The sequence below is a fragment of the Myiozetetes cayanensis genome, unplaced genomic scaffold (assembly GCF_022539395.1).
Source record: "Myiozetetes cayanensis isolate MyiCay16 unplaced genomic scaffold, myiCay2020 scf5-8, whole genome shotgun sequence".
NCBI lineage: Eukaryota > Metazoa > Chordata > Aves > Passeriformes > Tyrannidae > Myiozetetes > Myiozetetes cayanensis.
In genome coordinates this window covers 109,899,647-109,916,829 of record NW_026087742.1, presented here as the reverse complement: position 1 = coordinate 109,916,829, position 17,183 = coordinate 109,899,647, and the positions used below count along the sequence as shown (strand labels likewise).

Genomic DNA, 17,183 nt, shown 5'->3' with positions numbered 1-17,183 from the left:
ATAGCTGCATGTCCCAGTGTGTTCTTTTGATGACCACTGTAGCTTTGGCTGCATTTATTTTAGTACATTAAATTGGATCAGGAATGTGTTTTTGAAGTGCATCTCCTGATTGCTCTTACAGTGCTTTGGCTTGTATCACATAAGGGTCTCAGAGCATGCAAAGCTGACTCCTTTCAGATAAAATTACACTCAAAGATGTGTGCCAGGAGCCAGGGTAACCCAGCATCTGATGGACATACAGTCCACAGGGCAAGATGGAAGAAGTAAAAACCCCTCGAATGTGTTCAGTGTGTACATCAGGTCCTCACTAATACAGTTGTTTTACCTTTGGATTCATTCCTATTTCATGGCACTAATTGCTAATGCAGACATTGGCTTTTCTGTGTGTTCTCAGCAACACACTGATGTTATTTCCTGGAGATGGTACCTATCCTGAAGTTTGTAACAGCTCTGGTTCAACATTTAACAGGAATACTTGCTTGAAATAGAACATAAGATGGAACGGTACTGCAAGAAAGATTAAAAAAACCCCATCACTGATACTCAGCTTCTTTACCTGGAATCTGACAGGTTCATTTGATTTACCTTTTTTGTGTAATTACCACACTGTTGCAAAAACAGGCACTGTTTTTGTAGGCACTGTGGAAAAGGAGCATTTTCTAAGTGTAAGTTATTTTTGAGTAGGCATCAATAAAAATGATTGTAGTATATTGAAATTTCATGTATCAAATCAAGTGACAGGAAAATTGAGTTGAAAATCCTCTTTTATAGCTATCTCTGTTTCCTGATATCCTCATAAATTTAAAACCGTCTGTCAGAATTCTTTTGCTGCAATTGTATAAAAAGTGGGGTTTTATAAGGAATAAGCTGCAATTCCATAACAACTATTTTTGATGAGTAGTAATTTCAGCAAATTAGTCTGTGGCATCCCAAGCTTAATTGCTAGTTTTTTGAAATCACGTCATCCCTTATTCCCATGTTTCATCCTCTCCCTTGCAGTTGTTCTGGCATTCACCTGGAACTGCACTTCAGCATTGCACTGAAGTGCTAAACTAGTAGAAAATTGCTCAAAAAAACCTCAATCCATTTAGCAAAAAGAATTTCGGATAACAGGAATAAATACTACCAGAGCTAGAATGGGCACGGGAACAGAAACAGCTTGAGTTTAGGGAGGAGTGTAAAGTAGCAGTTAAACCAGCATAAACTGATGTGGATCCACACCTGTAGAGTGCAGATACCACAGAGTCTCCAGATGTCAAAGGGGCAACTCCATTCCCTCCCATCATTCCCACTCCAGCTCTCAGGCACACCTTTATGGGGGCTGCAGACCTTAACAAAGTGATGCTTGTGTTTGTTGTGTTCTGCCAAACTTCCCTGCAGAGCCAAAGCTTTTAAAATAGAGCCTGTTAGGAAAGGGAGTAATTCTACAAAACAGTATTGTCAGCCTACACTGCATGTGTTTGCCAGGCACAGAGCAATTGTGCAGGGCAATACTCTCATTATTAATGCACAGAGACTGAAGAAGTAGGGTGTAATAAGTAGGATCATGTGCATTACCACCTGTATGATATCAGACTATTTTATTATTATTTATGTTACTGTCTAATGTGTATCCCTAATGAGGAGACAGAAGAGTATGGTCTGTCTTGTTTTCTTAAGCACAGGGTTAGTGAGTTAGACTGTGCAGGCTTTTACAGAACCAAAGGCAATAAAGTATGTGTTTTAACTGAGATCTTTGAGTTCATGGGCTTTTGTTGTTCTGGTTCTCTTTTACCCTCATGTGTCATATGGGTACAGGAATAAATTAATAATTTAATCTGTACCTGCTTAACAATTTAAAGAAATGTATGTGAATTTTGTATATAGGTCTTTCAGCAGCTAATTAATTTAAGAATTCTTTTCAAATACTATCAAGTACCTCATTTGTTATATACACACATGTCAAGGAGATTTTATTCCATTGCACAACTTTCATTTGTTTTTCAAACATGCCAGTTTCATCTCTAGAAGATTCTATTATGTATGTTTGGTATGTTGCAGCAATTTAGGCATTTGCTGTTCTAGGAGGCTTTTACTTAATTACATATTGAATTTTTATCCATCATCATGTGCCATCCTACGCTCTTCTCTGCAGACAGTGATCTTGCAATATGGTAGAAAGCAGTTGTTCTCATTAAACTCATTTTTAGCAAGATTATCATGTTCTGCAAAGGAAAAAGAGACAGGAAACAAAATCTAAATTATCAAAATTACCAGAAAACAAGTATCTTCAAGTAAAGTCAATAGCAATCTTTTGATTAAATGTTTCTTATATTTAAGTTGAGCTTGCTGTACTTTAAGGTCTGGTGTTTCTGAATTTGTGATAATTTTTGTTAACACATTCAGAAGTCATCTAGTATAATTATCAACTTTTAATAACATTCAAAGTACCCTATTTTAACCTCCTACAAGGTGCATATTATTGCTAAAAATAGTATCAAGCAGGGCAGATGTTTGATGTGAAACAAATGTAAGGCCCTGAATTACATAAGAAATGTAATTCTAAAGCGTGGAGAGTGTAACATTTACGGGGGAAATAGAATCACAGAATTGTTTAGGTTGGAACAGACCTCCAAGATCATTGAGTCTGAACTGCCAAGTCCACCACTAAACCATATCCCGAAGCTCCACATCTACGTGACTTTTAAATACCTCCAGGGATGCTGAAGTTGAACAAGGACCTTTGAGTGGGTTGAGCTGAAGGAATCACAGAAGATCATCCCACTCTGTTACAGAGCCAAGACCACACTCACTCCTACAATGGATGGTTTTTGTAACAGCAGCTCTAGTCCTATTTAGGACAACTGCAAACAGTTTTCAGATGCTGGAATGAAAATTAAATTAAATTCCTAAACCGTCATTGGAGTATTCACACATAAATTGACACCCAATTAAATAAATCAGATTTTGAGTAAATCTTGCTGAGGTGGTTTAACTTAGGTATATGGCCCAGATCTCTAATCTAAAATGTTGCTTCAGTAGTGCAGACTAATGCAGAGAAATTGTTTAGCTTAGTGGTTGTCAAAATAAGATGAAAAATAGAAAGTGCAGATACAGGTTAGTATCTAACTAAAAATAGTAGTTGTGTAGGTGGGCTTGAAAGACTAGAAGAACAGGAGGGAATGTGGGCAGAGCGTTGTTAGTTTAGGGAATTCCATTCCATCGTTATAATGCTGAATTCCCAACTATAGCGAAATTATCTTTTATAACATGGTACACTTCAGAAGTGCTGCCTTGGGAACAAATTTAGGACTTTGTAGAGGCCATAAAAACCCCATTTCTGCCCTGGATTCCACTTCAGAAATGCCTCTTCCATGGATTTTTTTAGTACTTTTTGCAATGTAAAAGTTTTGCATAAACACTTTAACTGAAGACTGAGATGTTGCAGAGTCAGAGTTCTCTGCCAGAACATATTCTAGATTGTCAGTCATCAAGCCTTGCAAGACTGATGAGTTTTGCAAGCTAAGAGCTGTGAGCATTTAAAGTACAAAGATGTTAACTATGATATAGATTGACCTAACAGCAGTGATGGCTCATACCTCTACTTTTACAGAGATATTTTAGGAACTAGACTGGATTTATCAGCCTTTATCTGGGAAACTCATCCATTTGGGTATAAAGGCAAATCTGTTTCTATCCTTGATTAGTGTAGGAGTAGAGCCAGTGTGTTCACATATCAATTGGATTTGGTTTTTGGACAGAAGCGAGTTGTCTATAATATGCTCACTATTAAGAGTTGAATGCAAATGTGAAATGAAATGTGTGGCTCTTGAAGATATCCTGGAGAACAGTGGAATGTTCCCTAAAAAAAACCTGGTCCTGTTGAATACTGTTTTGCTAATATTTGTGCTTTGTCCAACTTCTATCTCTTATTACTTGTTACACTTTTTATAGTTACACAAGCTTCATGTCTTTGCCCCAGCTTAGAGTTCCTACACAGTTGGTTGTTTTGCTTATCAAAGATATTTCAATACATTTGATCAATTATGTGTTGTGTCGTTCTTTGCATCAAGAAACAACAAAGCTAATTAAGTAGCATTTGAGCAGTTTGTTGGTTTACAATGCAATTTTTGTCAAACATTTTGAATGCAGTGTGGTGCTGCTGTGTCCCTGTTCTAGGGGTAGGGGAGAGCACAGAAATAATTATGCTAGTAAACAAAGAACCCCAGTATTTAATTCTTTCAGTCAGTACTGATCCACACTCTGCCTTTATTAGAATGAAATACCCTGGGATCTGAATACCCTTCCATTTTAATAGAATAATTGTTGTAGAATAGTTTGCTCAGAAAGGTAAATTCCTAATTCTGTGTGTGCATATAAAGACAGCTTCATTCTGGCACTTTGCAGCTGTTGAGAAGGTGAGGGAGAGGGAGGCAGCATCATTCTCACTGATGTATCTGCAGTAAAAAACCATGTTAACTCATGCTGATTTTAAATGCTAGGTGTGTCTGCCTGCATTTACAGTCTGATGAAGTTTATCTTAGGCTCCTTCAAGGCCAAAAGTTCCTATATAGAAAGTGAGGCACAAATATCCTGGATGTCCTTTAATTTCTGAGAAGCTACAAAAATACTTAGAAGCAACGAGTGGGGGACATCCGGGGTGATGCAAATCTGATATTTTGTTGCCGAAATCTCCTCTAGGCCTTACTTCAAACTCATGATGTAGTGGCACATGAAGTTTACAGTGACGAAGCGCTGAGGGTCACCCCTCCTCCCACCTCTCCATACTTGAACGGAGATTCTCCGGAGAGCGCCAACGGCGACATGGACATGGAGAACGTAACGCGGGTTCGGCTGGTGCAGTTCCAGAAGAACACGGATGAACCAATGGTATGGACGGAACCTCAGGGCTTGTCTTGACTCTGTGCTGGTGAAGACCAGTATTGTAATGATTTTGGTGACAGTTCCTGCACTTTGAGGTAGGGTTGCCGACAGATTGGAGTAGTTGAGCAGCCATTGTGCATAATTGTCATCCTGTCTGTGTTCTTAACTTGAGATCCTGTGTGTGCATTCATACTGTACCTCTAGAGCTGGTTTTGTTTAAATCAACCTTGTAGTAGTTATAGCAAATTATGCTTTAAACCAAATTGGACACTTCAGACTTCAAGGCAACCTCATGTCTTTAACAAACCAGAATCTTACATGCTTTTAAGTTAAAGTATTGCATCTTCACTTATCAGTAGTATCTGTTTTCTGTGCCCGTATCTGAGGGACAAAAGTTTTGTTTTAACCTTAAAATCTCAAACCTGCCTTCAAGCGTTTAGGAAAAGTGACTGTTCTTAACCACTCAAGAATCATGGTGCTTAGTGGTTTATTTTTAAAAAGTATAAACATTTCTTTCTTTTTTTCTAGGGAATCACTTTAAAAATGAATGAGCTGAACCATTGCATTGTGGCAAGAATTATGCACGGAGGAATGATTCACCGGCAAGGTAATCACGTCTCATGAACAGTTTTTTCTTCAGACACGGTAGTTTTGTACAGACTGTGTAATGGTACATACTCCTCACTTTGATAACTGCTGTTCCATAGCAGGGCACCTCTGTATCTGCATGGACTCTGCTTTAGTTGCCTTCCAGATGTCTGCCAGCATTTTGAGGTCAGGGCCCACTGTGTTTCATTTAGGTCTTACAGTTCTTGAGGATCTTTGTATTTGTCAAGTTGAGGCTCACAAAACTGTTTTTTGAAATAAAAATATTACTTCTGCCTAGAACTTGACTCTTTATTTTCAGTTTTTACTCCACAGTTTTTACTGTGCAAACATACGTTTTTTTCTCATTTCCACTTTTCTCCTTTATTCTACTTTGTGTTCCCAGATCACGTGTCAAAAATAACAGGGCAACTTTCCTGCTGTGTTGCTGGCTGCAAGTTTGGATTGCACCTTTAAAAGGGTTACTTTAACTTTTTTGGACTGCCATCTTTTTCTTTTGACGAACACAAAAGTTTTCATCATTTTTCAGCCCGAAGTTCTCTCTAACCTACTGTTCTATTCCAGAGGAACCTAGGAGCAGGCAATTAGGAAGAGAGAACATGCATTCACTTCAGCTCATTTATATTGGTAAAACCTGTCAAGAAGCAGGAAAGAGAAAAGATTTCAGACAACCAAAGATGCAATTCAGATAAACCTATATTTTTTAGAGGACCTTTTAAATCAAAATTCATTTGGCATCTAAAAGTGAATTTTAAAAAGAGATTGTTCTAAGATTCACAGGAAGAAGGTTTTCTTTCGGCTCTGCTTGAGTAGTGCTGATGCTCTGCAGATTATTGTTTCACATTGCTGTTTCATAATGAGGCTAATAAAACTTTTAAAACCTGTTAAAACTGAGCAAAAAATCCAACTGTGCCCATTAAAACTCTTTTTCGTTATGCAGTGTCTCTTATTTCTAAAGATTTTGGAAATACAACCTTTTCTCTATGTGCTTCATCTCACTAATGTAGCTCTTCTGTCCATAGGTCTAGTTTGAAAATGAAGTATACCTCAGTATTGTCATCTCATTATTTTTGAATGCTTCCAATTTTGTTAGTGCTCTAGATGCCTCTTGGTTTCACTTCTTCATTCAACATACCTCTATTTAGAATGTTTTTATTGAATAGAACAATGCAAATGTAATTTGACAGTGATCTCGAGCACCATCTTTGAATGCTATTGATAAGGTCTATGGCTCATATTGATTTTTGGGGGGTGTTGTGTCATTTTGTCTGCTGTCTGCTATATGGAAAACTGCCAGGCAATAACAGCAATGAGTGTATAATAATAATTCTACTGGGAGGGTTACAGGAATTGTGTAATTTCAGCAATATTAAGTACAAATGGCACAATTCCCAATCACAAAATAGCTGCTGTGAAGTAGCCTCCTATCTCTATGGCAGCTGTATCTAATCCTGCTGATTATAATTGTTCTTATTCAAAAGGTGGGGGAGTTAAAGTGGGAAGAGAGGCTTTTAAAGATTGTATCTACTTGCACCTTCCTGAGGATTCAGCTCAATGAAAATGAAACAACAGTTTCAGTCATTAAAAATTGTCTTTTTATTGACTTGTCTGCTTTTTTAAGACAAGTAAATGAATTGTATCATAGGTCTCAGGCTTAACTTTCACCTTTGAGTCTGTGCCTTAATTTTTCTGAGTTGTCCATTTACTTTCTACATGTGGATTCTGTTTGGACTGCTCATACCATAAATGTTATTTTCAGGGCATCTGCATAGAGCCAGAGCTCTCAGCAGGTTTCAGTACCTTAACCTGTGTGTTCTTTGCTGCTGACTGGTTTTGGAGCATATTTGCTTAAAAGTGAATTCATTCTTAAGATGCATTTAAGAAGAGGTCCCAATATGGTATTTAAAAAGATTTCCCGAGGAGAGGTCCTATTGGCTGCCCATTTAACCTCAACAGAAAAACAGCAGTTGTGCATTGTCTGTGCTACATTCTTGAAGTGACTTAAATGTCAAATTGGCACCAGTTTTTAAAATACAGTTACCCCTTATAAGGTTTATTCAATTCTAACAGCATCTCTGTGAAAATATGATTGTATGTTCACAGCCCTTCATTTTCCAAGCTGCAGAATTTTCTTATGGCCACTAAACATGTTTCTGAATAGGGAATCCAAGATTTTTTTCTGTCTTCTTCCTAAAAGGGTGGGATTTCTCATACTCCTGTGCAGAGCAAGAGCATGCACTTCCTCAGACTGTCCTCACTTTTCTTGCAAAGACAAAGGAGGAAGCAGTTTACTTTCAGAGATATATCCATGCTTTGCTATTACAGATGTGTTACATAGCAGTAAGTCCTGAATAGCTTAAGTTGTAAATAAACACTGCACTGTCAATAGAAAAGGAACCAAAACCAGCCAAGATCTGATTGAGCAAAGACATCATGGGAGTTCCAAATGTTAGAGAAGGCTCGTTATTCAAAGATGTCAAGAACACTTCTCCAACAACAATATTTTTAAAGAGTAAAATGTTTCTGCAAATGATAAACCCCTCTCCCCTCAAGTTGAGAACATCTTCCTATTGTTTATTAGTGCATCCACCCCCACAAAAGAGAATGACCATCTACTGCTAAAGTCCATGCTTTATTCCCACCTTTTATGTATACTGTTCCTTTACAGTCATGAACATGACAACGTTCACTTCTGTCAGAGTAGCAGAAATGGGAAAGGCTCCAGAAGAGGGAATTTTATTTACATTTACTGTTGCAATGATTTGATGCAGGGATATTACTGAATCTGATTCTCATTCTAATATTTAATTCCATCAGATTTATGTTTTGAATAATGTCAAAGAATCTGTACACTATTCCAGGCAATATGGGCTTTCTGATTCAGTATTATTCTTTAAGAACAATTACACTTATTTCAAACACAGTTAAATTTTGGCATGATGGAGTCAACACAGAGCTCCCCCTTTTTTTTTTTTTTAGAATAATTTTTAGAGAATCGAGTATTGAATGCTTTCTTCAGAAAGTCTGGCAAAACTGAACTTTCGAAGAGTTTCACTAGAGATTTGGTCATTAATATTCTAGATGTGAACTAGATTAATTTGAAATTCAGATGCAGGACTGCTGGATTCACATTCAGTGAACTATTAACTGTGATAATTTTTCCACTGAAGAGAAAACTGGGAGAAAAATTGTGATTAGTCCTCTTTTACAATTTCACTATCAACAGATCAACCCCTGTTGAATTGTTCAGAGTATTTAATTTGGCTGAACAAGTTACTCTTGAGAGTACTGAAAGTTTTTGTAAACTCTGGGCTCTCTCCTGTTGCACTGCCAAGTGAGCTTCTGTTCCACAGAAGAGAGACCAGTGGGAATCAGAGCAACAGAGCTTTTCAGGATTCTTCTCCTTGGTTCAGGCTGTGCTTGTGTTTAGCAGACACACAGTTTGATTTCCTTATGTTTGTACCAGTCTTGCTTCCATGATATTCTCTGGAAAAACAATTTTGGATCAGAAAAAGAATTTTAAGAATTTTCCAGGATTGTAGTTGATTGGCCTTTTTTTCAGGTAATTTTCTATAGATATGTTTTAGTTTAGAAAATGTTTGCCAGTTCCTTGTTTTCAGAGTAGGAATATTTATAATAGGTACAGGAATTGTATGTAGTACAGTATTTAGAAGAGTATAGTTGCACAGATTCTTTAAATCACACAGCAGAAAGGAGTATATGTGAAGTATTTAATTTTCTATGGAAAACCTCTTCTGACTAATAATAAACCATGCAAGGGTTCTTGTGAGAACTGCTAGAGAATTAGGGGGGGTTGAGCTACTTAAGTCAAAAATTATCATTCAAAAAGCCTCCTAGCTTGCTTCTAATCCTGAAGATAATTCATTTGCTGGTTCTCCTGTTGAGCTTTTGTAGTGCCTTAGAGCCATGTCGTAGCATCCTATTCCCATTCCAGCTTCAGCAGGTCAGTTTATGACTTGCCTAAGCCAAGCAGGTGTTTTTTTCATCACCTGACACCAATCATTTGCATTCAGGCTTAAGTCAAGTGTACCTACAGAAAATGCATGCTGTAACTATGGCAAATCAAAATCAGAGAAGTGAAAAAATACAGAGGTCTGACAGATAAAATCAAGACTATGTGCCGAAGCCAAACTTCCTTAAGTAATCATCTGATAAAATATTGTTTTAATATCTCTGTTGAACATTTCCAGCTGAAAAGTTGCTGGTGACTTTCTTTTCAATGGGTGGGGCTTTTGCAGTGTCCTTGTAAGGGACTGATGTTTTACCCATGGACTTTATGGGGTGCCTGTGCATCTCTTGCAGGTGTATTCACTGTATTCTGAAAGACAGTTTTGTAATCTTTGGCAGCTAATACAAAGTCCTTTTCTGAATCTAAGCAAAAAATTATTCTAATGTTTTATGTTTATGCCTTTGTGTGAATATTAGAACTGTCCTACAGTTTTCTCAAATTGCAAAAGCATGTTTGAGGTGATTGTGTGTTTTGTTACCTCTGCAGGTACGCTACATGTAGGGGACGAAATCAGAGAAATAAACGGAATCAGTGTGGCAAATCAAACTGTAGAACAACTACAAAAAATGCTTGTAAGTGCCTGAAATCTTTTTCATGTTCTCTATAGAAGTACCTGTCTTATTTAGCCAAAACTTTTATGTAATTATGTGTTCTGACTTAACCTTTTTCTTCTGTTCTCAGACTACATAGGCATGTAATGAAAGAGTTCATGTGTTCAGCTATTAAAACCTTCTACAAGCTCTCCCCTGTTTTCAACAGTGACTTTTTTGAACCTTCTACTCTAGGCTGGTTCGGGTGTAATTTTATTTATTCTATTTAGTCCCACAGAAAAGATCATTCACACCCAGCCATTCCTGACAGATGTATGTCTAGCCAGCTCTTAGAAAAACTTGGCTAATGGAGGTTCCTCAAACTGTCCAGGCAACTGACCTTCACATACAACTCTTCTACATTTTACAAAGTTTTTCCCTAATGTCTGAGTTTTGTTCATTGAAACACAGGAGTTTCTTCTCTTGTCTCTTGTAATCATAACAGCAAAACTACTGCTTTCCTCCTATTACTCATCCCAAGTTAGTCTATAAAGATCACAGAATCACAGAATAGTTTGGGTTGGAAGGGACCTTTAAAGGTCACGTAGCCCAACCTCCCTTCAATGAGCAGGGACATCTTCAGCTAGATCAGGTTGCTCAGTCATGCCCTTATTTTAAATGTTGAGTCTACACCAGGTGTAGAAGGAACCTCAGGAGGTCTCCAGTCCAGGCTCCTGCACAAAGCAAGTGTCAACACTGAATACAGCCCAGATTGCTCAGGGGCCTTGCCTGGTTAAGCCTGAAAAATATCCAAGGACAGACATTTGACAGGACAGGTCCTTCTTTAGGCACCCTGTTGCAGTGCTTAATTATCATTATAGGGAAGTGTGTTCTTTACATGTAGCTGGAACCCACCCTTCTTTCAGTTTATGACTATTGTGCTCGTGGTTATTGATGTTACAAAATTAAAAACGATATTTGGAGCTCAGACAGTCTATCTTTTCCCAGGAAAACTCCATCTTGGCCCTTGCTGATAGAGTCAGTTTGATATTCCATAACACTTGCACATTTTTCTGCCTGCAACCTTAACCTTGGGATCTTGGATGGTATCCCTAATCCTTTTGCTGTGTCCAGAGCCATATAGACAAGCTTAAAGGGAGTCCAGGCAGATAGCATTTTCGGGGGGCACAGCAAGCCAGCCAAAGGGAGAAGGAGTTAAAACTCTGTAATTACTTGAAGTGATTTCTGCCCAGATCAAGTCCTGCAGTAGTCAGCCATGTCTGGCACTAATATTCAGATTGCTGGTTAAGAAAATATGTTGCCACAATCTGCTGCCGTTCTGCAGTTGCTGCTTGTTATCAGTATTCTTACACTACAGTAAATGCAAACTAGCAGACTTTGTGTTCTGTTCTGATGAAAGTCTATTTTTGACATTTCTACCTTTCCTACTGTAATGTGAAGCTTTCCAGAAATTGTGAATGCAGTTTTGCTATTTAACATGTATGAAAGGGAAGAAAATGTCACTTTAGTAGCAAAGTCTCACGACAGGATCACAGGAAATATAGCTACAAAGAAAAGACTGACTTGGAAGAAACCTACACATCTCTGAATCTCTCACACTGAAATACAGTTCTGGGTTCTAGGCATTGTAAACCTGGTCAGGCAAACAAACTGATAATGTGTGTTTATCCTTTAGATTAATGAGAGATGATTTAAATGTTTGTTTGTGGGTGAAATGACAACTTAGCTGCAGCATTTTAGCTTTTCGGAACATTTACTTCAGGAAAACGTGCTGCTGCTCTCTAACAGTGATGTTTTCCTTTCAAGCAGTAATGATTTGGAGTTTTTCTCTTCAGTGCCTGACAAGTGCCTCTCTCTTTGCAGAGGGAAATGCGTGGAAGTATTACCTTTAAGATTGTGCCAAGCTATCGCACGCAATCTTCATCCTGTGAGGTAATGAATTTAATGAGCCGTCCCGTTTCTCCCTCAGTCCTGTAACTAACTGCCTGCTGATGGCTGAATGTTACTGCTTTCTGGGAAATTGTTTCTGCCTGTCCTGTTAGATCACGCACACCAATTTTACAACAAAGATAACGGAACACGAGTAGGTCCCACCTACCTACTCAGCCCTGCCTTCATATTCATCTCATCAGCACCTTAACTAACTCTTTACAGCCTATTTAAAAAAAAAAAAAAAAAATAGGAAAGGGGATCCTCAACTCATGCGCTTAGGAAGCCCCTTTAAAAAAAAAATGGCCATTTAAACTTGTTCTTCAGGAAGCCTGTTAAAGTTCCTAAGCTGAGGAACAATCCTCCTGGTTTTTAGGCTTTAAAACATTATATTGCTGCTTTGGGCTGTTAAGGGTTAATTGAAGAACCTGTTTCTGTATAACCCCGTTGAGGTAGATTTGTGGTGGTTGTGTGTAACAGTTACATGTGGCTTAATATTATGTTTCTGTGAAAAGATAGTATATGTCATCACAGAAGGAAAACAGATTTGGTGTTAGTTCTGGTTGAACTGGGAAGTTGGTGTTGTGGTTTTTGCACAGCAAGGTTTAATTCCCTTCTGCTCACAAAGTTACGTTCCAGATTGCGACTGAAGGGAATTAAATTGTAGAAAATGGCTACTTGAGAGCCACTGTTCCAATTTAAGCATACAGATGGCATATGCAGCAGTGTAGATGATGCCAGTCCCTCTGTGCCACATGTTTAACTGCGCAAACAGTTCCCAAATTAGAATTCCAAGAGTGAAATCACAACCCCTGTTGAAGTCAAGCACCTTATCTTAATTAGAGCTGTGATTTCACCCTAATTGTTTTTGTGTCTCAGCAGATGCTAGAATACACAGAAACTGCTATTATGGTTGTCAGAACAATCTTTGCAAGGAAAAAAATTACTGCTTTTTGGTTGCCTTCTGTACTTCTAATAGGATTCAGCAAAACCTAAAAGGTTTTAGAAATAGAAGGTTTGACAGATTTTCTCATATGAGGCCAATTTTCTTAAAAGGTATAAACATGAAAGCAAAAGTTTTTCATGAAATGCAAAGTCTTTAAAAGAAATTAAATAGAAATTCGACAGTGTGCTGACAAATTTATGTAGGGACTTCTGTGCTGTAGATAGAAATAATAATACAAGATATCTCACTTCCCAACATTGGAACACAGAAACTGGTGAAACTGTAGACCTACTGGGAAGATGATTATTTGGAAAAACTGAGCATACAGGTCTAAATTAATACCATTAGGTGTCATTTTAGTAATAGCAGATCATCTCTTTTCCATAGCTTCTGTTCTTAGGTTCTTCATGACTATTTATTTCACAGAAGACTGGAAAATAGACTCTTACCTTTCTTTGGAAAAAAACAGCTAAACTAGAAGTGTGTGATCAAAGATAGGGAAAAAAAAAAGAAAGAAAAAAAGGCATGTCTAATTATCAGACTTTGTGGCATTTAACATTCATTTGGTCAGAGGTGGCTGAGTCTGTTCCCTCTGCTGGGACACACTATGCCTTTGGCTAGATTTTCAACTTCTAGAAGTGTCCACAAAAAGCCACCATTTTTACATCATCCCATTACAGCACCACTAGGCCTTTGGTATTTTTTTCACACATTTTTTGTGATTCAGGTGACGAATCAGATTCTTAACCATCAATAAAGGCTGATAATGTCGAACAGCATTGCTAAGACACAGAAAGCTTGCTTCTTGTGCCCTCCAGCAGGATACATTGAGAGATATTTGGTCTTCACTAGTATAATCTTACTAGTTAAGGTATTTTTTGGCAGCATTTCGGTATATATTAATGTTTAATTCCCTCCTCCCCTCAGTCATGGACTGGTGCTCATGGAGCACAGTTTTGTCAGCAGAGGAATATAAAACTGATGGAAACTAGGAGGGGTTGAGACTCCTACTGTGATCGTGTCATTGGGTGGCAAAATATTTTTGGTAATCTAGGATAAGAAAAGCTAAATATTAGTAGAATCAGAGGTGATATGCCCTTTATTTAGAATCTGTCTTAGGCCCTTATATACAAAGCAGGGGGTGTTGAGATGTTATTTTTTTGAATAACAGAGATTTGAGTTTCACTTGCAATATTTTTCTTCTTTTGTAGTCATTTAAAATTTAAATTTAAAAAAGTGTTTGTAGAGATGTTTTCTAAATACTAAGACAGCTCTGCATATTTAGGGAAGTCTTTTCTCTGTGCTGTGTAATGGTACTTCAGGGTCACTAGGCAGTTTTCAAAACCTCAACTGAATAATTTCAAATTTCTTAGGCATTTGTGGTTTCTCCTGCTCCCATGCCTTCCATTCACTTTACCAGGCCTTCTGTTTTGTGGAGTTGGCTTTGCTTGGAAACATAATACTTTTGGATTCCCTTGTGTAGAAATTTGATCAGCTGATCTAGTGTGAGATGACCTATTTAGTGTTTGGTGTGGCACACGACCTGAGTTAGCACAGATATCTATATAACACGGGGCCAGGATGTTGTGTTTTCTTCATCAGATACCCACAAAGTTGCAGACTTACATAGACATGGACTTAAGCAACCTTTGCAACATTCTTCCTATGTCTGATGGCTGCCTAAGTTGTTTATATGCTTCAGTTTTATCCCACTGAGTAAGCATTTTGCTCTAGCTACACTTGCACTCTTACTTTCTACTGACAAGATACCCCAAGTAACTTTTTATGGTGTCAGATATGTGAGAATGGTAAGGGAAGTTGTTTTTTTTTTTTAAATTTCCTTATAAACATCCTTTATGTATCAGCTTGTCTTGGTGAAACACTTAAGCTGTTTCATTAAGAAGAAAAGCCTTTACATATATGAGATTTTTAAAGTCTAGTGGTAATCACCCTGGATTTTTTTGCTTTAGTCTTACTTGGTTTCCATTAATGGTCAAACTGTAAGAATTTTTATAGTCTTAAACCTTCTTTTTTACATTTTTATTAATAATACTCCCAGAAACATTGCTTAAGCAAAACTGAAATGTAAATATATTTTTCAGATTTTTGGAAAGTCTCATTGGTTTTGGTGGTTTTTTTTATTTTGGGGGGGGTTTTTTTATAGATCTGGCAACAATATCGTTGATCCAGCTGTTCCTATCATATCCAGCAGACATAATTAACTTTTGCTGTAGGTTTGCGTCTCAAGTGCATTGATTTATCATCCATAATCAACACCCAAGAACAAGGAATCAACAGGAAACTGGTTTTGCCATTGTTTGGAAATAATTGTGGTTGTTTCCTCTGAGGTTCCAGCTGTGGTGCTTCAATGAATAGTGAGGATCCCAAAGACTTCTGTTTGTTCCTTGGCTTGGGGCTGGACAAGTAGATGTCTAGAAAGTCAAGTTTACTGAAACATGATGATAACCTTTCCACACTACTCAGAATCAGTCACTGGATCCTCCAAGTGTTTTCCTATCCCCAGGAAAACTGGGGCTTTTACTGATTTACTGGAGAAACAACTCCACAGCAGAAGCTGAAGTTTTCCAGACCAGCTCTAAGCATTCTACAAGAACATCTCTACTCACTGATTTGTCACATTAGACTGTGCATAACACAGTTTTTTCTCCTTACTTTTGAGTCTGATAGTTTTCAAAAGAAAATCCTTATTTCCTGGTCCTTAGGAAATTAAGGATCTAAATGCCTTTGAATCGTGGCAGAACAGCCTAATTATGTAAAAACTGTACGTATGTTTCTTGGCTAGCTGGAAAGATTAATTTCTGACAGTACTGAAATCAGTAGCACTGAAAATATGTATTTTTCTCAGTATGTTATGATGAAAATTTGCTTTGAATAATATTCTGTCTTCTGTTGAGAACTGTTGAAGGCATACAAATCAAAACATTCTCAAACCAAGAAAATTTCCTTCAAAGGGAGAAACCTTCAAGACAGTCCAGAAATAGTGGCATTCTCTAAATTTGTTTTTCCTTAAATGACTTGGGTGTTGGCATAACTTTCCAAAGCTTTCCCTTGCTTCCTTGCTAAACCACCACTGACAACAAATCATAACAAACCATATTTAGGAAAAAAAAAGCTTACATTAATTTTTCATCTCTTATTTAAAGTGAGAAAATAGAAGAGACTAAATTGCAGAGTAAGCAGAAAATCTCGTTGTAAAGCAGGGAAGTCACAGCTTTTTTGGGAAAAAGTATCTCCTAGCTACTCCTTGATAAAGGTGATGCTGATAATCCCATACACTCAAAAAAAAGGGAATAATGATTCCTTTAGGCTTTTCTTTTTATTTTTTTTTTTTTCAGTAATGAATAGCTTGTTTGCTCTCATTTGAGTATTTTAAACTTGTTATACAGCCACGTAATGGTCAGGTGTGTTCAAATCAAAGCAAGGATCTACATGGACACATACGGAACTTTCTGTTAGGTCTTATCTAAGGAGTCCACAAAGAGGTGCAGAAGTTCTGCATGAGTTTGCTGCACATCAAATGTACAAGCAACAAGAGAGATAAAGTATTGCCTGTCATTTTAACTTTCCTTGGTGCTTTAGAATAGCTATGAGTGCTATCACATAATTGGTATAAGTTTGAGAATATTGGTGGAAGAACTTTCCCTGATTAATGTTGCATGAACAGTTTAGCTCCAGGTCTGTTTTTTAATTTGTTCACCAAGGGCACTTGTAGTGAGAAAATGTGCCAGGGCTGACTTTGTTTGCTTTGAAAACTGCTTTAGCCCTTTTTGTCTGCTATCCCTGACATTATGCAGAATGACTAGGCATTCCTAAACTGACCTTTGACATGGAATATTATATTCCAAAATTCCTCTGAGAGTAAAAGGGGTTTTTATTTTTTTTTCACAATGTATGAGTGAATTATTTTATTTCTGGGAGAGATGGCTCAATTATCTGACCTTGTGGGATTAAGTACTATACAATCAAAATGGCATGTGAAAAAAATTGCTCTCCAAGTTTCCTTCCCTTTGAAAAACACAGTCAGAAATTCCTGTTATCCTTCCTGTAGAATTTCCCAGTGTGCACCCTGTGTCTGCTGTCCCCTCACTGAAGTGTAGGAGCACACTGATAGTCTGAGTCAAGAGAAGTGGCTTTTTAAAGGTGCTGTATTTTGGCAAACTTTAGTACTTCTAAGCCCACAAGAATGTGGGAGGAAAAAACCTTCAGTGTGATGTAAAGTGGATGAAAAGGGAAAAGA

General features: G+C 37.6%; 1 protein-coding gene across 9 annotated transcripts in view; it reads left to right on the top strand.

Moving 5' to 3' along the window:
* CASK (calcium/calmodulin dependent serine protein kinase) overlaps positions 1-17,183 on the top strand; it is a 198,630-nt gene that overhangs the window by 158,048 nt on the left and 23,399 nt on the right. For all 9 annotated transcript variants that reach the window (XM_050331457.1, XM_050331456.1, XM_050331455.1 and 6 more), the window contains 4 exons: positions 4,681-4,869; positions 5,392-5,470; positions 9,986-10,071; positions 11,914-11,982. In XM_050331457.1, coding sequence (XP_050187414.1) covers positions 4,681-4,869; positions 5,392-5,470; positions 9,986-10,071; positions 11,914-11,982 — 423 coding nt within the window. The remainder of the gene's footprint in view (positions 1-4,680; positions 4,870-5,391; positions 5,471-9,985; positions 10,072-11,913; positions 11,983-17,183) is intronic.